At 39.9% G+C, this 25682-nt stretch overlaps 1 protein-coding gene across 5 annotated transcripts in view; it reads left to right on the forward strand.

Annotated features, from left to right (window-relative positions):
• Positions 1-25217, forward strand: part of LOC105193918 (voltage-dependent T-type calcium channel subunit alpha-1G) — a 50809-nt gene extending 25592 nt beyond the window's left edge. For 2 of the 5 annotated variants that reach the window (XM_039451171.1, XM_039451168.1), the window contains 27 exons: positions 107-199; positions 518-696; positions 848-1011; positions 1147-1484; positions 2151-2372; positions 2458-2587; positions 2876-3177; positions 3394-3545; positions 4009-4212; positions 7352-7472; positions 14298-14453; positions 14886-15023; positions 15390-15674; positions 15963-16111; positions 16187-16333; positions 16580-16748; positions 17313-17671; positions 17897-18089; positions 18262-18411; positions 18685-19065; positions 19263-19455; positions 19561-19822; positions 19949-20229; positions 20333-20625; positions 20702-20969; positions 21059-21315; positions 21587-25217. In XM_039451171.1, coding sequence (XP_039307105.1) covers positions 107-199; positions 518-696; positions 848-1011; positions 1147-1484; positions 2151-2372; positions 2458-2587; positions 2876-3177; positions 3394-3545; positions 4009-4212; positions 7352-7472; positions 14298-14453; positions 14886-15023; positions 15390-15674; positions 15963-16111; positions 16187-16333; positions 16580-16748; positions 17313-17671; positions 17897-18089; positions 18262-18411; positions 18685-19065; positions 19263-19455; positions 19561-19822; positions 19949-20229; positions 20333-20625; positions 20702-20969; positions 21059-21315; positions 21587-22585 — 6585 coding nt within the window. In that variant the 3' untranslated portion in view covers positions 22586-25217. Of the gene's footprint in view, positions 1-106; positions 200-517; positions 697-847; positions 1012-1146; positions 1485-2150; positions 2373-2457; positions 2588-2875; positions 3178-3393; positions 3546-4008; positions 4213-7351; positions 7473-12295; positions 12453-14297; positions 14454-14885; positions 15024-15389; positions 15675-15962; positions 16112-16186; positions 16334-16579; positions 16749-17312; positions 17672-17896; positions 18090-18261; positions 18412-18684; positions 19066-19262; positions 19456-19560; positions 19823-19948; positions 20230-20332; positions 20626-20701; positions 20970-21058; positions 21316-21586 lie in introns of all 5 variants that reach the window. The other 3 variants (XM_026130737.2, XM_039451170.1, XM_039451169.1) reach the window with 3 other exon arrangements.
• Positions 25218-25682: the final 465 nt, after the last annotated feature.

Genomic DNA, 25682 nt, shown 5'->3' on the forward strand with positions numbered 1-25682 from the left:
TTAATAATTTACCTCACGTAATTTTCCTTGATAAATTAAATTTATCACACATCGTTTGTCGCTATTTCGTCGTAACGCTGAGTAGCGCAATCATCCCGATTTGTAGGTAATTAGTCTGGAAGGATGGACGGACATAATGTATTACGTGCAAGACGCCCACTCCTTCTGGGACTGGATATACTTCGTTCTCTTGATAGTCGTAAGTGTTCCATTTCCTATCTCAATTGCACGGCGAGCGTTATTTGTAAACATAATAATAATGTGTTGCCTATTTCTCACATTCGCGTGTTTTCCACGAGCATGCGTCGCCATTTTAAGATAAATAACTTTTACAACGCAAATAGTGATAACAACCGCGATTATTAATAGTCACGCCTTTAATGATCAACTGGTAGAACGAAATTATAATCCACGAGGAGCCTGAAGATAATGATTACAATATAAATAGAAAACAAACGCGAAGGCATATTATGAAAGAATTAAGAGTCCACGGATTAAAAAGGGCTTGCGTTTGCAGATCGGCTCGTTCTTCATGATCAACCTCTGCCTGGTCGTAATCGCGACTCAATTCTCGGAAACGAAAAAGCGGGAAATGGAGAGAATGCGGCTGGAGCGCGCGCGTTACCATTCGACCTCGACGCTCGCCTCGTCCACGAATACCTCGGAGCCTACAACTTGTTACGCCGAAATCGTCAAGTGGGTACTTTCGTCATCATTTTACGTCCCCTCGAGGATGCCGTCGCGCGAGCTGGATTACTCCTTGTTGCTCATTTGCCCGTTGAAGAGTCGCCAATGCTCCCGCTTTACGATGGCAATTTCATGTTTTTTTTTTTGTTTTTTTTTCCAGATACATTGCCCATCTCTGGCGACGGGGTAAACGAAGACTGATGAAGAGATATCGTCTGTGGCTGTACAGGAGACAGCAGAAGCGGGAGCAGAATCTACTCAAGGAACAGCAGACTCAAGTGTCTCGTTCGAACGTCGCTGCTGGACCGAATCGCGTACCGGGCGGTAATTTTAAATTAAGAAAAATCGAATATTGAATAAGAAATAAATTAGATCTGGAACTTTTGAAATGGATGTCTTAAAATACTTAATGCTCTGAGTTCGATTCGAACTTTCGAAATTGTTGATTCACACATTCAGATAGAAGACTGCATCACGGAAGGTGTCCGCGGCTTCTCGCCGCGCTAGAATATGCGGAGCAACAGCAACAGCAACAGGCTGCCAGTGCTAACGGCGGATCTGTCGCAGATTTCGCCGCGATCACGTCCCCGACGCAATCAGCGATGGCAATCGCCGCCACCACGACTGTCGGCAATAGTGTCGGTGGTAGTGGAAACCTGGGCACTGCGCCTCGAGCCAGCCCCGAGCTTTCCGAGGCGGAAGCTTCCTCGAACATGGGCTACAGATTGAGCGTTCACCGCACTTCCTCCGTGTCCTGTAACGGAAGTGACAACGCTGTCGTGGGAAACGCGACCGAGGCAAGTACAAATATCGTAGATATGCATGCGAGAACACGTTACGAGATTTTTTTACGCGTTACAGACGAGCGGCGTAATTGAGGTTCGGTAAATGAAATATCGGAAAATAATTTTCCAACATATAATGGTTAAATAATCAATCATTTAATTCAATTAAATGAGATAAATAACGGAACAGTAGGTACTTATTGATTTTATTATTGGAGATTTGTAGCGTTATTTCGTCTCTCCAATAGTCTCAATTGTGCCGCTTGCGCATTTACTCTCTAGAAATATCACACTCGACTGGTCTTAGTAGACAGCTGTAGGCAAGCAAGAATATCTTTGAATGATTCGTTTAGCGCTGTTCTCGTTAAGCTATTCTCTTCGCTGACATATTTATCTTCTGCTTTATCGAGTAGTGTATTTCATAGTGATTATATACGCTTTCCATGTAGAGGAACATTAGCATTTGCGTCTTATCGCAATTTCGTCAAGTTCTCGTCGACGGTAATAGAGTACGTTTGCACAAAGAGAACGGTGATTTTGAGCTTTAGGTACGGCAAGGGTCTTGTGCATAAAGTTTCTTCCCTTAATGCTACAAGTTTGGGCTGAGAACAGTCATGAGAGAAAGCGCCTGTCGTAGTGTGTAACACGCGTAACGTATGCTTGATTATCGCCTTCTAGACGAACAGCACGTTGTTGAGTCCACCATGTACGCATTATCGGAGAAGAAGCAGCGTAATGTTTAGCGACGTGGTACTGCTCCATGGCAGCAATAATGTCGGGAATGCGTTGCAGCCGGGGTTGACGGTGACACCGGGCGAACGTAACGTCTGCTCGAGCGAGAAGATGACACAGACGGGCGATGGTAACGTTTGGTCCAGTCCGCTGCCGGACCACGCACAGGTAATTTCCAACTGCCGTGGTTGACTTGTAAATCGTGCGGAGATATTTCCTCTTCTCTTAAGTATGGCGTACCGTTACATCGCAGATGCAAGCCGAGCTGGGTGGCAACGAGGCTATGACGTGTCAGGAATTGTTGGCTCTCAGCGGTGCACTCAGCGCTGCTCTGCCCACGGGTCAGCTAGCGCTCGATTCGTTCCTAAATTCCCTCACGAAAGGCAAGTCCATTTGACGTACATACGCGAACACGATCTATCATGAAAGCAGCAAGTTCATGAATTATTGTTAACCGAGAGGGTTTCCAGATGGATTCTTATTATGGATTCTTACTGAAAAATCTTTTTGACGTTAAGTTATTGTAATGTCCAATTTTCAAAGATATTTAAATGAAAGCTGTCAAATTGATCAAGTCTTTTTACAAAAATATTACATTTTTAAAAGATATTATAAGTTTTGATAAACGCAAATGTTTTTGAACATCTATGACTCCTAAATATGTTCCATAGGTATAACAGATCGCCACATCACATTGGAAGATCGCACGCAGTGGCTGACGTCCGACGTTGACAATTGTTCCTGTTGCTGCGAGCTGCAGGGAGGTGATCAATGGCCGGACGACGGTGAGAAGTGGCAAAAGTCCTCGCGGCCTAAACAATTTCTGAGACGCGCCGGCAGCTGCTGTATCTGCACGTTACGTTGCATAAGACGATGGATCAAGAAACTTGTTGAGCACAAATACTTCCAGCAGGGTATTCTACTGGCAATCCTCATCAACACCTTGAGCATGGGAATCGAGTATCATAATCAGGTGATTTTTCCCTCGAACCTGATTACTTCGGTGTCATTTCGAATTTTTTCAGTGATCACTTTGTATTTTGTTATTAAATTACGAGTTCAGTGATACTCTGAGTGTTAAAATCAAAAAATATTATCGCGTTCTTACAAAGTTAAAAATGAAGATAATACTTTGCAAGTGTAATTACCAATAATCGATTGTGTTAATAATTATGTCATGTGTACGCAGCCGGAACAATTAACGGTAGCTGTTGAGATAAGCAACATCGTATTCTCGGCAATCTTCGCAGTGGAAATGATGCTTAAGGTAATAGCAGAAGGTCCGTTTGGTTATATCAGTAACGGCTTCAACGTTTTCGATGGCATCGTCGTCATTTTGAGGTAAGATTCTGTTAACTTTCCCTAACAGCACAAGATATCGTATGAACATTCTATAATATCCTAGATATCGTACGAATATTCGTACAATATCATAATATTGTACGTATATTTATACGATATCACAATATTCATTAGATGTCATGTGCTGTTAGGGTTCTTTTTTTCTCATAACTTTCTTTATACATTTTTTTATTGTATAAGGAACAAAATGACAGCTTGTGTAAACGATAATATCAAATAAACATCATGTGTGCAACATTGATTTTCTAAAATGCATACGCGCACACACGATGCACTGTCAGCGCAATCTTCTCAATCTCGTGACTATAACATTTCGATTTACGAGGAAGTCGTAATGCAACGGGTCGTTGCGACTATCTCGTAAAAATCATCGCGAACGGATCGTCTGTAACGGGCTGTAACAGACGATAACACACTTGCACTTTTTGCAACGCGTTTACAGCGTCGTCGAGCTCTGCCAGTCATTCATGGAGGAACGCAGTGGCAGTTCCGGTCTGAGTGTTTTGCGTACCTTCCGCCTCCTCAGGATCCTGAAGCTGGTGCGATTCCTGCCCAATCTGCGACGCCAGCTCTTCGTGATGCTGCGCACCATGGATAACGTTGCCGTATTCTTTTCTCTTTTAGTACTTTTCATCTTTATATTCAGGTAAGTCGCCGTCTTATCTTCGTTCGTGTCAGCGACACCGCCGGAAACTTCGGGCTTCGAGCCCGCGTCGCCGGATCTTCTCTCCGTTTCCGTTTCTCTGTTTCTTTTCTCTTTTTTTCTTGCGTGTGTGATCCACTTCGCGAACCGGTATCATCGCCGATGAGATTAATTCGATGAGTTCGACCGCGAGGAAACCGCCTGACCGAACGTACGCGTCGCGTTTACTCGGATTACAGGGCGCTATCGCGTCTTCCTGTTCTAAGTATCATCTCATCAGCCTAGTAACGTTTGCATGTCTGGCAAGGCAGATCTAAGTTACGAAACTGCCGATAGGTACTGTCAAACGAATTGGGTAAGAGCTTTGAAATATGAAGCGTCGATGACAGCAACGGCCATTGATCCTAAAACAATATAAAATATATCTGGCTTACAAGAATGTCACGATAGAAGCTCGATGGGCTATACATGTTTCATAATAATACCATATTCATATTGCTCCTGGCGAAAAGTTATGTTTAATAATCAAATTTTATCCATACTCCTTGCGGCAGCTTTGAATATAAAAATATAATATCTTTTTGTGACCTACATGCTTTTTGAGGATCAAAAAGATATTCCAATTAAAAAAAATTATTTTTAAAAATGTCTTTTAAAACACAAGAATAATCTAAAAAAATTCTAAATATTGGAAAGTATTATTATTATTTTTATTTGAAACACTGCACATGTATTAAAAAATATATAATAATTATATAATTCTCGAAGTAAAAAGTATCTATCTTTGCATGTTTTTTTTTCCTGATTAATTATTCATTGAGCATCACTTTAAATTTAATTATGTGCCTTTAATCATACAACACTAACAAAGCTAATAATAATGTCGTCGACGCTTCGATATTTCGAAAAAAGCTTCTTGCTCGCTTCTACGAGCTTTCGAGCTTCAGGAGCAAATCGCGCGCCGCTACTCTTCGAGCCGAGGCCTACATTAGGTGACTGTCTTCCGTTCATACCTTTCTCTTCTACTTTATTCGCTTTTACTTTGTTTCCGCGCGGTGTTTGAGCCGCCATCAGTTAATGCATATCATATATATATATATAGAAGTTTTCAAGTTTTACCAGCAGTTGTCCCGTGTTCTCGCGTCTCCTAGCGTTTCTTTGAGCGGCATATTTTCTAACGTTGTTAATGGTAATGACGATGGTATTTGTTGGCACGATCTATTACGAGGGGGGTGCCGGTTTGCTGCCGGCCCCTCCTTTATGGCTTGAGGCATCAAACGTACTTTCGACGTTTACCTAGAAGATATATCTATATATAAATATATATATACGTATATGGAATATATATTTACATGTGTGCATGTGATGCTTTTCTGCTGGACGTCTTAGCGACGAGTATGAAAGGCTATATGTATATATATATATATTTATTATCATCATACTCTTGATTTATATTCATATATACACGTGAATCTTTCCCGCTGTCGTTCTTTCTTGCTACTCTGAGCGCCTATATTAAATGCGTGCGCCTCGGTGTGGCCCTCGATATTAGAAGAGCTTGCGAATGTTCAACATATACCCCCCACCCTTTTGCAGAATTTCATATATACATATATATATCTCGTCATGCTGCGTAGGACCTCCCGCTATATACATCCGTGCGTTTACGACGCGTTTTACGACCGTTCGATAGCCGATCTGCCGTTCACCGCAGCCGCAGCCCTCGCTATTGCGATCTCGATACTGCAACTGATTGCCCAATATCTGCCGCAGACACGTAGGCGCAAATATTGAAAACTTTGCTTTATGCTCGGACAGCTTTAATAATTAATTAAATGTTAAAAGTAGAACGTAGAAATTTCGTCATTGAATTAGTGCTTTTAATAATCTTATAATAAAATACTTAAAATAAAAATTGAATTATTTTCAATAATTCAGTAAGAGTACTTTCAAGTATATATCTTGGATAAAATGGAATCGAAAACTAATATTTAGTCACGTATAAAGTGTAATTTATATGCGAATCCTTCGGGGAATCAATGAAGAAAAAAAGCGAGGAGAAGCATTCGGTAACGTCAGACATTTCGTTGATGCAAATCCGGAAGATCTTTCTCCGAAACTCTCTTCAAGATAAAGTGAACTTTCGGAAGTGAATATAAAGTTTTACGAAACTATGCAAATGTTCGCGGGTACGTCTCTGCGCGCGGATCCGTAGTACATCTTCTTCGACGGCTATCTCTAGGTGTTTGCATCTTTCTTTAGTCGCAAGCCGCGAATGAAGTTTCCGACAGATCCGCTTTAGAGAAATTTTTCCTTTCTTGACCGATCAAAGTGCGCTAAATAACGAAGTACTCTCGATGTACTCGCATCTGGATCGCACGAGATCCCAACTTACTCGGCCAAGGTTTCAGATTACGACGGACGACGGAAGTTCATGTCAAAATCGAGCTTTCGCGGGTGCTTCTAAAGATCGGGATATCATCAGCAGACACACATTTTCTTTTATGAGATACGCCATGTGCCCATGAACATTATATTTTACGACGTAAAGATCGCGAAAGGATGTCGCTCGATCAATTCTGCACTTTCGTCGTATTACGAGACATACGATGTATACGAAGTGTCGTAAAACTACCGGATATTCATTCAATCGTAGATAAATTCGCCATTGAATGTTTTTTTTTAAGCGGAGCTTCTGCGAATTAATTGATCCTGTTAAACAAACTTTATTCAAATAGATTTCTAATTTAATATCTCTTCTCTCTCTCTCTCTTTCTCTTTCTCTTTCTCTTTTTTTCTCTCTCAAGAGATAATTAATGTTTGAAGTTAAAAGCCCGTGATATTTTCTTAAAAAGTTTTCTCTATAAAAAATTCCATTTACTTTTATCATCGAATTTATAGTTGAAAGGACGTCCGATGGTTTTAGAACATCTTGTATATACGCATTTCGATGATCCGTTACTTGGCCGAGTCATGCTTTATAAATCGCGATTCTGTTTTAATCGAGCTTTAGCCTTCCTTGTCTCTCTCTTTCTCTTCATTCTCTCTTTATCATTCTTTGTCATTTTATCTCAGTTTACGTATATATATATACATATATATATGGATAAGGAAGTACATTGCACGTTTCGTTGTGTTGTAGTATTCTCGGGATGAACCTGTTTGGTTGCAAATTCTGTGAAACGATGAAAGGCAGCTCTGACGTCGAGTGTGATAGGAAAAACTTTGACTCGTTACTCTGGGCTATTGTGACGGTGTTTCAGGTACCTACCAAAAAAAAAGAAAGAAAAAAGATACTTTTTCACGTATCTTCTCGAGGCCATTTTTGACTTCTCTATATAGTGTATATTACTTATATATATATATTTATTCGTGCATATATATTAACGTTGTACTACACCGCATCTACATATATATATATACGCTAAGTATACATACGTACTGTCACGTTTTTTGGTTTTCCGACAAGTTAAAGTCGTGCGATCACTCGCAACGTGCGTCCGCCTGCACTTTATATGATTTCTGAGATCTCAGGTAACGTATATTGGGAGATAAGCGCTTTCCAGCATGTCGTCATCACTTCTTCGATGGGTGGGGAAGGGGGGAAAGGCAGGAGGAGGCTACCGACTTTATAGAAGTAATAGAGACTTAACGAAGTATTATATAAGTGTTTTTTTTCCTCCGAGAGATTATTCTTCAGATCTTCCATATCGTACCTTTTTGTGACGAATACATTCAGAAAGGAGATAAGGAGAAAAAGCCTGACTAGTGCTGGGAACTCACAGATGGGGCATGCGGATTATCCGGTGTGGATTATCAAACGTTGCATACGATTGCCTGCGATAATCCCGGTGCTTTTTCATTTTGCGTTTATTCGTCGCTTCACAAGCATAACACGCGCGCGTTAATACGCTGCCTCCTGCCACGTCTTCTGCGAGCACGTCGAGCTGGCTCCCTTCTGGCATGCTTTCGCATGCGTTTGTTCTCTCTGTGTGTTTGTAATGACGAGCGAAATCGCCTGCATCTTACGAATGTTTCAAAGAGTAATTATCGAAATAGACACGGTTTTCAGATATAAAAAGATAGATAAGAGAAAATAATAATATTTGATGCATTGATAAATTAGTATGATTAACCGTGCTTTTAGAAACTCGAAGACTTTTGTGAGAAGGCAAACATTTTCGTTCAAGCATTGAAAAAACTCTGCTTAGACGCTTCGCATATTCCTTCGCTTATCCCTGTGTCGGCGATGTTTGACATTACTTTTATATCGATGTTATATTGATGTTATCAGAGTAGATGATTTAGTTATGTGTTGCGCCGTATCGGAATCTTTAATGCCGTAGGAAACACCGAAAGCTGATGTAGAAACTTCACGGATAGAGTCTCAAAGCGATTTCGAACAATGAAAACGACAGAATCAAACTCGATCTAGTAGGATTCTAATACAACACTACGCGAAAAATTCGGTTGATCGTTTCCGTGGTATAGTCAGTGGACAATAAATTATGCTTATCCAAACGAGAAGCAACAATGCAAATAACAGAAATGTTTAAATGAATGCATTGAAATTACAAAAATGTTCGAAAGACATGATACAGTCATCCAGACGACAAGTCGTCACCGTCTGGACACGCTTGTATTGTTTTCCAGCCTAGGATCGCCCGGACACGCCATATCCTGCCTAAATGACACGGTAAATGGCCGTTCTAGGATTACACGGCGATCCCAGGATTGGCTCTTTGTCCTGGCCTGGACTGCCAATATGTCGACGGAAATGAGACTCTTGCCTGGTTACACGTTGGTGCAACGCGCGCGTTGCGCAAATTGCTTTGCATGCGATGTGTCTTCTTAGGCATTTGATCGCAATTGCCGTTATTGTTGCTGTCGTCTTGATGTACCACGCGTATATATATATATATATCACACCTCGCTGCACATCACGTCTCCTCACGAAGATCGACATTCATGTACCTCACTACAGATTTCTGTCAGTTACACTGCTAAAAAGAAAGCGCCGCGACCAGCGGCGACCGATCTTTTGTGCGTCGGTTCTCGTGACATCGCGGCGACACCAACCAAGTAGAGCGCGAGCCGCCGCGTTCTCTGATTCTCTGCAGAATTGGAAGCGAGATCGCGCCGAGTTAGCAAACTTTGCGTCTCGGCGTCCGTATACTCCTTCACACACTTCACCAACGATAATTACGCACTCTGAACGTACGTGAAACAATGCCACGATATCACGTCACACATTTTTAACAGTGTAGCACAATGAACTATCTGCCACACGCTTATTTCTCTCTGTTTCTCCCTATACTTTACTATACTTCACTGTACTTCACTATACTTCACTATACTTCACCTCACCACTTACGACATTACACTTCTCTTCGTACTATCCTACCTTTCTCTTCTTTCTCTTCTTCTCTTACTTGTTCTATCCGTAACTTTTCTGTCACTTTCTCTCTTAAACGCCCACGACGACTCGAGCGCAAAAAGAACTTCGTACCCGGGTTGTACAATGCGTGCGTGAAATATCGACTCGACCCGACAGGAGAATCGCCGCGTCAGCAAGTCCCTCATAATTGAACACCCGAGGACCCGAGACGAGACCTCGCGTCCAACTCGCACACGAATAACACGAACAGAACGCGCTTTTACCTTCGGTAATAAACCTTTTAATAAACCAATGTACGGGCTAAGTAAGGCTCAACACATAGATTTCGGAGAAGGCCGAATAACTGGAACAGCTTTTACTCTCGTTTACCCTTATGTTATAGCGCACGTATTCTGCATCTATTTAAAAGTAAACGCTCTTATTTAAAATTGTTACTACATATTTTTTTACTAATAAATATGTACATATTCCGAAAGGGAATGCTTTCTAGAAGCTGGATCAGATTTGATCCAGTTTTGGTAGTCTAAGTTACCAGGTTATTAGGTTATTATACATAGTAGTCCGAGGGGCTACCAACTAGTACTTTTTTAGTTGTAGTAGAGAAAGACACGATTTATATTTTTATATAATTTTAGAGATACAAGCCAGATAGTTCGCGTAAGGCACGTAATATCGTAATATATTAACAACAGCAGTCTCGATAGCTTTGTGCGTACGTATCTTTTGTAAATACTCGCTGAAACGTTCGCCGTAATACATATTATATCGTATTTGCGTATTAGAGAATTATATATTTACGCTTGTGGCAATTATCCCTTTGTCCCCACTCTCGCAAACGTTCGCCGTGACATTCTGCAACGGCAGGTGCCTTGTCTCCTCCACTATTCTCTTCTCTTCGCGACCGCGTTCCCGGAGCTCTCTTTCCGGCCCGTTTATTTTCACGCCAGTTTACATCCGTAAAGTGTGTGCGGATATCTGTCGACCGGGGCGTTGATTTAAAGCTCTCGTCAGATTTGCCCGCGTTCGGCGCCCCCGACTTTCCTTCAACGTCAACGAAACGAAATTCGCAAGAAATATCAACGGACGTAATACAACTGACAGGCTTTGACAGATAATTCTTTTGCGGACGCGCGCGAATAACTGTGTTTGTTATGACTTCCGTGGGCCAGACGTCACAACGCGTTAAAGTCAATTATTATTCCAACGCGCGTCCTAAAATTAGCATTATTGATTGCTCGTGTGGAACATTAAACAATTAATGTGCTTGCATTATATCGAGAGATTATATGACATACGCGAACACATATGAAATGTCTAATTTATTGTACAGTGACGCCTCCTCGGATAATCTCAGGGAGAACTTGAAATGTGTTTTAATGAATTTTGCAATTATTTTTCTTTGATAAAAAGATACTATAATTTCTTGAATTTTGGTTTTTGTTCCTTTCTCCGTCCCGTCGTATAAAGCCCGTATACAACCGCACACAGTCGATACGATCCGCCCACAATCCATAAATGTATACCTACTTTACACGCATTCGCCTGTTGCAAATATACAAGATACATATATTTATATATATATACTGACACGCCGAACTTGCAGAATGTGACTGTACGAGCTTCGACTGACAGTCGTTTTCGCTGTTTTGTCCAACACAAATGCTTAATCCCTTATCGATACGCAACGTCTCCGTTCTCCAAAAGCTGAATGTGTTAAAATCAATTTTATATAAGATCGGTTAATAATTTCCTGGTGCAAGAAAAACAGTTTGAGAAATATTAATATTCCTCAAAAATTACAAATCATGCGCTTTCAACGGCGGATATAAAATTTGTAATTTGAGGAGAAATGTTTCTGTGATCAATTTAATTCTTTAGATATATTAATGCGGTATATGTATAACTCTATTTGGTTTAATGTTACTTAAAAATTTTTATGCTATATAATATGGTTTATCACGAGATATAAAAGTATTAAAGTCGGATATTTATATCTGTAATATATATCTATTGGCACGATGAATGGAAAAATCGAAAAAGTCTTGCATCGCACACACACACACACACATATACACAATAAGAGTTAAAAATAGACATTTCTCTTTGTGAAAGTATTTTTAAAATATGAGCTTTAAACCTAGATCGTTACTTTGAGCATTTAAGCACAAAAATAACGAGCTATAGACTGAACCGGTTAAAAGCGATTTACTTAACCAACATTTTTATCGTTTATCCTGACACTTCAAAGGGCTAACTAAAATCGAGCTGTTGCACGATCATTTGTACGAATCAAATAGAAAACAATGTGGTCTTTTACGCTTATTTTTTTATTTTTTATTTTATTTTTTATCCGGATGTATTTTATATCAGCAATTTTGTCATGGTCAGCTGCCAGCTGCCAATTGATGCAAAAATGTTGGTTTAACGATGTTAATGACGTCAATGTTCGTACAATATTCAAAGTCAAATGTCACTGACGTAACAGCGGCCGCTACGACCGGATAAAAGTTAATCTGCTATACTTCCTGCGTAATTAATTACTTAAATGACGAAGTATATATAGTACAGTGAGAATGGAGACGCTGATCGTACCAAGTCCCACCTCCCGTCAACCACCGGTCCCACCTCATCCTACTGTTGACCTCTATCGCGGGGATACTTTAGGCCAGCGGATTGTCTCGGTTGCAGCATCCTAGGGATGTACCTGTTCGGGGGTAAGTTTTGCATGTGGGCGGACCGGAGTCGGCCCTGCACCTGTGCCGAGGTGGTCTCACGGCACCCATTGTGTCGCTGTGATCGCAAACATTTCAACGACATCGTCTGGGCACTAGTCACTGTTTTTCAGGTACCACTGTTCCTCTCTCTCTTAACGCTATATCATAACGATTTTTTTACATGTTCAAAGCGACATACACGTATATATGCGTAGCCAATTTTTGCGTGCACACGGTCTTTTTTCTCCTACCTATATTCGTGTCCACGTTCTCTTTCTGTACAGATTGCCGGATCGTATATATATATGTATATATACATATATTGCTTCGTGTTGAGCAAACGGACCCCGACATCTGATCCCACTATCCCCTGAGCCCGCCCACGCTTCGTCCATTCTTCTCTCTTTGTTATCCGTGCCGAGTGACAGAGCCTTTAATGATTGCTTTGTATTTACATGCGTGCAATCGGTATATACGTATACATGTCGACGTTCACGTTCATCATTTCGTTTGCTCGCGCAGATCAAACTGCGCGACGACGACTCTATCCACAAGCGTGTTATGATCTCGATTCAGCACGCGCATCATCCGTGTAAAGCAATTAATGTGCCGCAGAAGCCACTCAAACGAGTTTCTGTCTTTCTATCACGTGTTTCCGCTTCACATCAGTATAATGCAGTCTGATGGCGTATCGATAACTTTCTAAATTTGTCGCTGCACAATTAATCATTATTATGTAATATAAACAACCAGTGACATATATGTATATCTCTGCGTTCGAGATATTTGTACGATAACTTGAAGAGAATAACGTTCATAAATGTTACTAAATTGAACAATGAATTTGTCGACAGTAGCATTTTAATTGTATGTATCGTTGAATCTCTCTTTCTTGTGTCATTGCACGCGCGAAAGTTGTTTAAATCTGGATTTGAATAATATTAACAGCTACTACGTTTTTCGCGCATGTAAATAACAAAACTACTAACACTCGATATTAACTGTTCGATACATTATTTTATATTAATTTTCTTTTTGGATGTTAGTGACTTCTTAAATTTTTAAACAGCGTGTAACGTTATCAGGCTAAAAGGAGAAGTAGAAGATAGACTGAAGAATTGATAAAGATAAACAGACGAATACGTGGGTAGACACGAATGCTCTCGCAAAGAGAAATTCGTGATAGAAAACACGACACGTGCATTTTTACAAAGTACTGCGACACTGATTGGCAAAACGTTTCGTGTGTCTTTATCGAATATTTGGATGCGGTGCGGATGCAACGCTGATTTGTTTTGTCGATCTTTTGCGATTGCATGTATCCAAATGATTTTTAATAAAAAATGATTTAAGGAATATTTTGTAAAGATGAGAATTGTTTGCCTCCGGATTAAGTCAATGCAAATTAGTTCAGTTATTTAACATGCTTCTGTATATTTCACAGCTTAATTGCACATAAACATAAATAACTTGTATTTAACATAATACATAATTCAATATTTGAAATAGTGTGATTAAAATTGTTGTAATTAAAATTGTAAAACATCAAAATGCATTAATATTCTAACGACGAAATTAATAGATGCGATAAAGTCTTCAAGTGTTGATAAATATATTTATTGTATATGTTTATTGCATAACAATAACACAATGTTATTATATTATTAATTATATTATTATATTATTATTATATTACTATTTGTTATATTGTCCCATTTATTCCAACAACTTCAATTATTTATTTATTGCAACACACACACACACACACACACACACACACGTACAATTTGAATTTTAACTAAACAGACTATGAGATTTTTTTTTCATTTGCGAGCATGTTTCACACCACATAAATTTTTAGCACGCTTAAAAAGAAAGAACGTCTTGCCGATCACGTGCCTTATTAAATAAGTACGGACATTTATGCTATCATGTTATATGTAGCGGGAATCTTTCCCATTTCTCTTTTTATGTAGATCCTCACGCAAGAAGATTGGAACGTCGTCCTCTTCAACGGCATGCAGAAAACATCTCATTGGGCCGCGCTTTATTTCGTAGCGTTGATGACTTTCGGCAACTATGTCCTCTTTAATCTTCTGGTCGCCATTCTCGTTGAAGGTTTCTCGTCGGAGGTAGGCATTAAAATGTAACACACACACAGCCTTTTTATCTTCGAGTTTGTTATTTAACGTGCAACACAAAAGACACAAAAATACATATAAACAAGATATTTGTATTTTATTTTCTTATTATTAATATTTTATTTAAACCATTTTTTTCTCTGACATTTTAACCACTTCATCTATTAATTTAAGACCTATTTTCTGCGAAACCTTTATTTTTTTACCTTTTAGAGATTTTTCGTTATATTACCCTTCCTCTCTAAACAATATTATTATATAATAAATTACTGTTTAAACAGAACAATAGAGTTAAAAATTTAATCTGATTTATATTGCAAAGAGAATTGTCTTAAATATATTTATATTTATAAAAATTTAATTTGATTATAAACTATATGTGTATAAATGAAGAATATGATAAATTAATGATGTATTTCGCAGAGAAATGAGAGGAGAGAACGAGAGCAGAGAGAATTGGCGAAAAGACTCGCTGCAAAAGAGGCTGGAATGGGCAGCGAAGATGGATCTTCAAGAGTATCGGGATCACATTCGATCTCTGACAGCGATACGTATACCCAGGTAGTTGCTCGCGGTCGCTCCATATAAATAAATCCAGTATTCTACGCTCGTTTATTGCCCGTTTTCCGTCACGCAAAGAAGATTGATTGCAAAGTCGTCTCTATTTTGAAATATTTTCGCTCAACCCTTCTCAAACTTTTACAGAAAAGCATTAACGTACCAATTTATGAAGATTCGCATTTAAAATATTCTAGGCAAATTAAACATGCAAACGATATAATTTCAAGTTTTCCATTTATTACTGCGCATTGATTGCGTAGAAATAACGGGTAGAATTATCACAAATGAGATTTATCTAGTAAATTAATTCATCTTAGATTTACCTCAGTTTTACACAGCGTTAATATTTCCTCGCGCGAGTTGCAGGATCAAAAGAACTCGTGGCAGAGTGCAGAAGAGCTTAGGAAGTATAAGGACAACAGGGAAAAACAGAACAGCGTATGGAAGCAGCGGATCGATGAACCTAAGTGTAACATCCAGAAAGAGAGCAAGATGATGGGTGTGGCGGGTCAGCCGCCGATAATCACTCATACGGCAGCCACTCCTCAAGACTCCCCGAACACCACGTTGGACGTCGGCTACAGAGACCTCAATTGCCGAGCAGTTTATCCGGCTGCTGCCCTTTCAATCGAGTCCATCGATCGATCTGGTGTATGTTGTTTCAGTTCAATAAAAAAAAGGCTCTTCGTCGTTACGCACAGACGAAAGTTTTCATTTTGCGATTGATAGCAAGACGCGTACTTAAAAGTATTGTACAACTTTTTCCATCTTTTCTTTTTATATTACATTAATCTACATATGCTCGATGATATGACAATATATGCTCGGTTCTCAATTTTTAATTTAAAAGGTTTCTTATTGTACTGTATCGGAATATCGAATTAAGAAAGTTACATTAGGAGAAAATATGATAATGACAAGGGTGCTTTGTATTCGCAGAGTCAGTGCAGCATACCCTCGGGATTGCTAAAGCTGCCCGATGTATCCAACAAAATACCGACGAATAACTTAATAGCTGGTCAATTCCCGAGACGTATAAGCCTCGTTACGGCTGTTGTTAATCCCTCGACGAGGGACTCGAGTTCTAGGTATCGTTTCATCACTCCTCGGTTGCATTAAATGCCGTTCTCTTTTTTTTCTAATATCGCTTCTTTCTACTTTAGTCCACCGAGGGTACAAAGAGGATACTCGTGGCGCTTGTCACGGCCATCTTTGCGGAGGAAACGATGGTCGCAAAGTGATGACGAACACACCGGTCACACTACTGTACTCAATAACGGGCGCAGTACTCTTGTTGGATCCAATCTAACGTGAGTCGATAAAAACATTACTTATTCCCAAATCGTGATTCCCGAATTACGCGAAAGACACGAATAATTAAACAATTAATTATATTATAAATATTAACTTAATAATTATCAACACTTAGAGTTGGCGAATTACTACTTTAGATCACACAAAATTTATTAATTTTTTTATATACATTAAATCAATACAGAAAAATAAAAGAAATATTATGTTAAATAATAAAATACGATAATTGTTACTTCTTACAGATTTAATGGTGGTTACTTACATGGTTCGATAAGAAACGATACACAACGCGACGCGCCCAATAACCGAACTACCGTCCTGACAAGCAATAATCGTAGTTTGAGTCCTAATAATTCGCTCGAAAGCCATGGCCCATGGGCAATTCGTCGTTATACAGTTACGCCTAATCAGGTGAGCTACGACATTTTTTTAGAATAATGATTAGGTAATAACTTAATAATTTTTTACAATAATAATGGTAACGCTATAAGGTTGGAATAGTCACTTTGGACATTTTTAACTCGACTATTACACATTACTCATTGAAAAAATAACTCGTTAGTTGATTACGGAATAAGTAAAGAGAATTATTTTTTTAATGCATAGCGCATAATAAATTATTTATCAATAGTGATTATACCAATTCTGGCCTTACCATCACTGCTATAAAAAATTGTAATGTCATTTCTAAATTCTTATTGTAAAAATGTAATGGAACAATAATGGCGTTAGTCGTAAAACGTGACTTTCTATTCCCGAGTACAATTACAGACCATCATTACATGAAATTAAGGACATTTAACGAGGTCTATTAAAAAGTGCTGTTTAAAGTACTATGACAATAATCAAGCAACATTATGTGTGTAATTATTAATTATTACGTTTTATACATTATGATCTTCATTTTAAGCTACTGAAAGAAAAGAGTTTTCCGTGAATTCGTATAAAATATAATTGCAACGATGCGATTTACAGATGCGATGGATCGGCGAGCTTTCGCGAAGAAATTCATTGCGCGGATACGAGAATGTCCAGACGTCCACGAGGAAGACAATGCCGTTGGACGAGATGCTCGCGCCGTCCTCGACCCCACGTACGATCAACAATCTCTCGATGGAGACCGGTCCACTGCCGAGAATCAAGCGACTCCATGAACAAGAAGAGGAACACTCGAGAACGAGGAGAACGGGTGGCGAGCAGACACCGCCGTCGAACGGCCATGGTAGCTCGAGCAGTATCGAGAAAATCAAAAAGATATTCATGTTCTTCGAACCTAAAGGCTGCCTGCAGGAGCGCGACAATTATTCTCTGTATTTATTCCCGCCAAATAACAGGTAAACAGAAGTAACGATGCTTGTGTGATTAGCATTTGAAATTTTGCGACAAATAAAAAATGCTGCAACGGATATATATTAATATAAAACAAATATAATAAATTAAGCATTAAAAATAAAATATAGATTTTATCATGCAATATTATTATAAGGTTTGAGTGAATAATTAACAATTTTTTGATAAGGCTAAACAGTTTGTGAATCATGGTTTTCTCGATGTTACAGATTTCGTATTTTGTGTCAACAGCTCGTTAATAAAAAATGGTTTGATAATGTGGTGTTGCTATTTATCGGATTAAATTGCATTACTCTTGCAATGGAACGACCGAATATACCGCCGGACAGTCGCGAGAGGCTTTTTCTGGCCACTGCAAATTACATTTTTACTGCAGTTTTCGCTCTCGAGATGTTTGTTAAGGTAACATAATATACCGATATATTTTATCTATACAAAATCCATATAAATACATAACAATTTCAAACAAAACTGATGTCTTTTTAGTAAAATTATATTTCACAATAATAGAGAAAGAATAAAAAAAATAATTAATTATAAAATCGTGATTTATATTTCAATATTATTCGTTTAGGTCGTTTCAACGAGTATGTTGTATGGTGCAGATGCTTATTTCACATCAGGCTGGAATATTATGGATGGATCTCTTGTTATCATTTCTATAATTGATTTATTGATGTCATTGCTCTCGTCTAGTAGCCCCCGAATATTTGGCATATTAAGGGTAAGATTGTCATTACTTGTTAATAAATACGCTGTACTTTTTAATTTTTAACTAGGACAATTTTAGTTAATGTAAAAAAATAAATGTTATTAAAATATTTATCTTGATAAATATTATTTTGATGAAAGTTAACGCGACAATTGTTTCCATTTCCTTGACAATATTTAACATTGGAATAATAAAGAAAGTTATAATATAAACAGATTAAATTTTTTTTAATTATTGCTGTTATTACATGCTTTCCTCTAATCAATTTATTAAAAAAAAACGTAGGTATTTAGACTACTGAGATCATTGAGACCTCTGCGAGTCATCAATCGTGCACCTGGCTTAAAGCTGGTCGTTCAAACGTTACTGTCTTCATTACGACCTATCGGCAACATCGTTCTCATCTGCTGCACGTTTTTCGTGATCTTTGGTATTCTCGGGGTACAACTGTTCAAGGGTGCGTTCTATTATTGCGAAGGTCCTGAAATCAAGAACGTACGTAATAAAACAGACTGCCTGGCCGACAAGCGAAATATGTGGCTAAACAGGAAGTACAACTTCGACGATCTTGGCAAAGCCCTTATGTCGTTATTCGTCTTATCATCGCGAGACGGATGGGTAAACATCATGTACACTGGTCTAGACGCCGTCGGAGTGGATCAGCAGGTGAGAAATATCATTTCTCGACTGTCTAAGCTAAAATTAAATGTGTAGGTAAGAAAATTACAACGAATAAAAATAATATTTTTTTCCTCTGATAATGCTTCCCTGTTAGTCAATCAAAAAAATACTTTTCCAATAAGTTTTAATTTTGCAACATAATAGTCTTTAAAAGGTGTTTAAGGTAATTCTACTGATTGCAGCCTATCGAAAATTACTCTGAGTGGCGATTATTGTATTTCATCGCGTTCATATTGCTGGTGGGTTTCTTCGTGCTGAATATGTTCGTCGGCGTGGTGGTCGAGAATTTTCATAGGTGCCGTGAAGAACAGGAGAAAGAAGAGCGCGTGCGAAGGGCGGCTAAGCGCGCGTTGCAGATGGAGAAAAAGAGACGAAGTGAGTGGCCGCCGGGTCAGCTAGATTAATGGCCTCCTACATAATTCTAGCAGATTACAAATCGTTAGATATCTGTGTGTGTGCAATGATGATTACAATTTTCAGAAATGCACGAACCGCCATACTACACCAGTTACTCTAAAGCGCGGCTGTTCGTTCACAACGTTGTGACGTCCAAGTACTTCGACCTGGCGATTGCCGCCGTTATCGGTCTCAACGTTGTTACGATGGCGATGGAGTTTTACATGATGCCGAAAGCGCTCACCTATGCATTGAAGATCTTTAATTATTTTTTCACCGCCGTATTTATTCTTGAATCTATAATGAAACTCGTCGCCCTCGGCGTACAACTTTACATGAAGGATAAGTAAGCAAACTTTCTTTGTTTTAATATTTTATAATAAACACGTTTATTAAAAATTATGCCGTTGTAAGATAAACGTAACATCAATAATCTCACAAGAAAAAAGGTTCAAAAACAACGTTCTTTTAGATGGAATCAATTGGACGTGGGAATAGTGATACTATCAGTAGTCGGTATCGTGCTAGAAGAGGTCGAATCTAAAATTATCCCCATTAATCCCACGATAATTCGTGTAATGCGAGTGTTACGAATAGCCCGAGTGTTGAAGCTCTTGAAAATGGCGAAGGGCATACGTGCCCTCTTAGACACGGTGATGCAGGCGTTACCGCAAGTCGGAAATCTCGGACTGTTATTTTTTTTACTTTTCTTCATATTTGCCGCGCTAGGGGTGGAACTGTTTGGTCGACTAGGTAATTGTTACTCTGATATGGTTAAATGTAATTAACTCTTATGTGATCTTACAAATAGTCGGATAAATTGGTAATTGAATAATTGAATAATTTTTCGTCATAGAATGCAATGATGACATGCCTTGCCAAGGTCTTGGTGAACACGCGCATTTTAGTAACTTTGGTATGGCCTTTCTAACGCTTTTCCGGGTCGCCACTGGTGATAACTGGAATGGAATCATGAAAGACACGCTGAGGGACGATTGCGACGATGCGGCGGACTGTGTTAAAAATTGTTGCGTGAGCAGTATTATCGCGCCCATATTTTTCGTGATCTTCGTTCTGATGGCGCAATTTGTATTAGTGAACGTCGTCGTTGCTGTGCTGATGAAGCATCTGGAGGAAAGTCACAAACAGGTGATGTTTGCGAACAATTTTATATCACAGATTCACTTTGATCACAAAGATACGAAGTATAATATTTTAATTCCAGATGGAAGATGAGCTCGACATGGAGTCGCAATTGGAGAGAGAATTAGCGGCGGAGCAAGAAGAACTTCTTGAGGAGGAAGATGAAGACGATATAGCGATGAACGGTAGAATAGACGGCGACGAAGATGACGACGATGATGATAAAGAACGCGATTCAATGGTGATAAACGACAAAATGCACATCGTAAGACGACGACCAGGATTGGCCAAAGTTCGGTCTTTACCTGCAAATTTTATTTACAATCCACCGAGGGAGAGAAACATCGATGGTGAGAATGTCTATTTATAGACCAGTTATTGAATAATAAGATTACATCTTTCTCTCATTACAAAAATAATTGGCTTCTTTATTTTCCAGATGCCTCGATTTCCGTGTCTTTGGACGAGAAACGTCGCAGTTCGAGTTCAAGACCGTCCAAATTTAAGTCGAAACGCCGGCAAACCTTCCACTCGGGCCATCACCATCAACGAAGGTCACTGCTGCCGATGCATTTTGAGGTCGCCGAAGTTTTTGAGAAGCCTGTGAGCAATCTGAGCGTGCCTCGAATTATTCCACATCGCAGCTATGCCACAACTAGTCAAGACGTCAGTCGCGTACAACGTCCGAAGTTGCCGGTAAAGAATTATAATATATTTCGATAAATTCAAATTTTTCACATAATAAATAAGAACCAAGTAGTATAGCGGTATATTGGCAACACCATACATAAATTATCAAGATAAAGAATTATAAGTAGATTTTCCCATTTAATTCATCAAGCATAAGATGTAATAAAATTATCGTTCTCTTCTCCTGGCAAAAACTTTTTCTTGATATTTCCAAAAATTATCATCTAGGATTGATGAAACAAAATATCAATATATACATTAAATATCAATTTTGCAGGCGATTACCAGTGAAACGCGTGAAAACAAGTCTCTGTTAACCGTGAGTAGGCCGCCGACTAGTCCCTCGCTGAGCCCCACTTCTCCTGGCTCGAGCAGCACTCTGAGCGTCCCGCCGAGATTGACCAGCGATCGTTACCTCATGCCAACCGCCGAGATCTACCCGTCCAAGGCGACGATGAGCCATCGGACATCAAGCGATACACAATCACCATCGCAATCGGATACGAGCGCGAGTGCGAGCGTAGGCGCTGGTAGCAGCAGCACGCGACCGCCTAGTATGGCGAATGGCTACGCCGGCGGTAAAGCCCGATTGGAGGCACCGAATACAAAAACAGAGGAGAGAAGACGTCCGATGGCGACAACAGCGCCGACGGCACCTCAAGAAGACCTCGATGTGCTCGATGTGCAGTCCATTATCAACGAGAGGAGGCCGTCCAAGCTGAAGACGCAAGACGCCGCTGGCGCGTCTACCACCACCACCAGCAACGCCAGCGATCAATATAGCGCGATAATCCGCGGCGAGGGTTACAGCCACATCTATGTTACCACTGAGGACAGATCCGATGAGGTCCCGTCACCGTGTGGCAACGCCAGCGAGAGCACCGGTACCGGCAGCTTGAGTGTCGCCGGTAGTCTCAGCGCCGTTGCCAGCCTCAGTGTTGCCGTTACCGGTAGCGCAGCCGGCAGCCTCAGCAATGGTAGTGGCAATGGTAGCGGTAGCCGAAGCGGCAACGGCAGCGGCAACGGCGGCGGCGGGGTGCACATCGGTGAGGATGGCGCCATCGGATCCGACGTGAGGATATACGTGGATGACACAGACTCGGCGAGTAGCAGCAACGGACAACGACGCGGCGGCAGATTACGCGACGACGAAATACAGGACGCCTCGATCTCCTCCACTACGACAATGCGAAATGGTAGAGGCAGCGGCGGCACGGATGAAAGCAAGGAGACACCCGAGAGACCGTCCTCCGGTGAATCGTTAGATCCTTCTTAATCCAGGGCAAACAAGCCGATGTAGTCTCTAGTTGTACGTACAAGATGTTTCAAAGGAATGAAACATAGTACATACATGTTATACACATGGTATACACTGCACGGCGGAAACACACTATGGTGGAAGATCGCGGAAGGGGTTTATGAAAGGGCTCTAAGAAAGACTGTAGTGCATGACAATATAGTCGTTATATTCTAGTCACTTCGCCGCCGTGAACTTGCCAAAACGAACAAGTCGAGCATTTAAGGGGAGGCTGAACTTAGGGGGTGAAGGAGCGGGAGAAAGAATACAAAAAGAATATCCCGCCTATCGTGTAAACGAGATACAATCGAATAGCATGATGTAATTAGGAAAATCTACCAATGCGTAGCGCAAAATGGCTACACAAAACGCGCGACGTGCGCGCATCATGCAACCTTGAAAACCTATGACAATCTCTTATTGCCAACGGAACTGACCTCGTTGTTCCGTTTTCAAAGCGTCGATGAAGTCGATTCGTAGGAATTGGTAGGAAGAAGAACGACGTAGATTACGTCGATAAAAATTAGAAGAAGAGAGAGAGAAAGAGAGAATTTCAGTAGTTTATAGCTAGATCTTACCTATGTCGAGTCTACGCGACAAAACTGCAATTAATTGGACCACACTGTCTCGCCTTTTCTTATTCTCTAACTCTTGAAAATTGCGCGCGGTTCGCCGATTGGAAATCAAAGATGTCTACAATCGATCGATGTGGATTGTCTAATCATTGGATCGACTGATGGAAATGATAATTAATCGACCAGTTTGGACTGACGTAAATTTTTTGCGATTATATATATACACGTGCCTGATCTTTCAACTGGAATAATCAGATTTGTATAAATTCAAATTTATCTAATCTAGAAAAAATATGATAACTGTTATAATCTTGCAATTATTATTATAGTCATATTTGAGTGTCGGAATCTAGAAATTTTCACAATCAGCTTCTTTTGTGGCATTAAAGATTCGATCGATCAATTGTGACGATTGGACAATCGGCGTTCGAGAATCGTGATTTATCTTCGTTTCGTTAACTTCACTCTTTTCACACACTAGAGCGTTCTTCTCATTGACATCTGTGATATACTTTAATCGTAGTGTATTTCCTAACGGTAACAGCAAATATCAGAATGAAATCGTAACATCAGCAGCAGCAGCAACAGCAACAGCAGCAACAACAACGGCAGCAAGGAACAATTTAGGGATGATAGCTGACTTTTTAATAAAACGAAAACCAATGTTTCGGTGGCTTTCGTGGGGCGTAAAAATAGAGAGACAAAACAAAGATAAATAGGAACTCTATACTGTACATACATACACCTACGAATATTCTATACTCTACACTTGGTGTGGTTTATTTTGATACTACCGCGTGCGGTAATATATTTAACGATTGTCGAAGTAAATCTAACAAAAAAAAAGAGAAGTAAGAATAAACAACTCTATGCCTTTTACGAGCGTTGACGAATCTTCGTACGGTGGTGGTGCCCGTGTTTTTTTTCCAGCTGCGAAAAGATTACCGACGACTCCAACCACCCTTCGTCGGGTCGAAGGTGTAGTCGCTAAAATCATGTTCAGACGCGCTGTGCGCGTCGAATCTCGCTTGAAAAAAAAAATAATAGTAATCATCGACCGATCCATTGCACAGTCGATATCGTATTTTGTTTAAAAAGCCTAACAAAATCTCGAGTTGAACGGCGTTTTTACGTTGAGCTTAAGTGGAATTCCTGGTCCAATGCTGATCAGAACAATGGGACCTCACCATTTAGTATTCGATGGCAATACTTTCGCGAACGCATATTGGTTCCATGGAATTGCGCCTAACACCAGAATGGCTAAAAATTTGCCACTTAGAAAAATAGTTTCTTATAATAATGTAAGAGAAAAATTATATAGCAAGTTAACTCTGTTACATCTCGTTTCTTGACTATTTTCGTGAATTACACACTATACATACTACGCATTCTCCACATAAATTATTTTTGAAGACTTTCATAAATTCGAAATAGTGTTTAAATAAAAAAATATATGACTTTTATAGTTTGAAATTTCGTGTCATTATATGAAAGAGAAAGTAAGACTTGAAACTTTTACAAAATTGCAAGCTTTGTAATATTAAAGAAATATACGTAGTGACTGTCATGACTGTGGTATGCCTTTCTGGTGATAAAACTCAACTGGAAACGTCGTAGCACAAAATAAATACGTAGCAAGCATAGAGAGAAGTTACGACCGAATTGCTATCAGATCATGTTGAATCAAATCCAGATCAAGTAAACGATCACGAACAAACACGAATGAGCAATGGCGGCACCGTTTGCACTTACTGAAGCAAGTTGTTAATTCGTGTTTGTTTGCCTAAGCTAGATCCGGCTTTAAACATGTTAAGGAAAGTACGTAGATAATCTTGCATCCAATTGCTTACGTACATGTACTCGCGTTTCTTCGGCACCACGACCGGCTCTCGATAGCTCGATAGCGTTAGACGACTGACCTCCGAATTATAGTTACTCTAGACACGCGCCGATGACGATCGTGCGCGAGTTCGCCGATCAGCTGCACACGTATCGATAGTCCGGCAGTTGCGTACTGTATAAATAAAAAAAAAAAATTATAGAAACATCGGTTCCAGAGGGTAGAGAGGAGTAAATGTCGTTGGAGAAATTTTACGATCGTGCGTATGTGTGCACGCGTGATGGAGAGAGGAATGTCGAAACTCAGCAGCGTGCCTCTCGAGTCTGTTCTTCGCCCGTAGAGAAGGCAGTGCGTAATCGTCGAATTAATGAAAACGCAAAACTACAAAGTTAAACATAACGGAGAGGAGCAGAAAGCAAGAGTTCGGGCCGGACCCCGAGATATATATAACGTGTTATTTTAATTACGGTAAAATATGGGGTGTGTAACGGCCGGCGTCCGTAAAACCGCCGGGGAGGCGGTTCTTTTCCTGTCTGCCTGATGTCTTTGCGTGTACGCGCTTGATGGCTGCGAAACTTTGGCCTCGCTCCACCACACGAAGCCGGAGAGTACGATAAGAATGTGGGGTACGTGTGCGACGGAGAACGCGTGAGGAGAGATT

The sequence above is a fragment of the Solenopsis invicta genome, chromosome 6, assembly GCF_016802725.1.
Source record: "Solenopsis invicta isolate M01_SB chromosome 6, UNIL_Sinv_3.0, whole genome shotgun sequence".
Classification (NCBI taxonomy): Eukaryota; Metazoa; Arthropoda; class Insecta; order Hymenoptera; family Formicidae; genus Solenopsis; species Solenopsis invicta.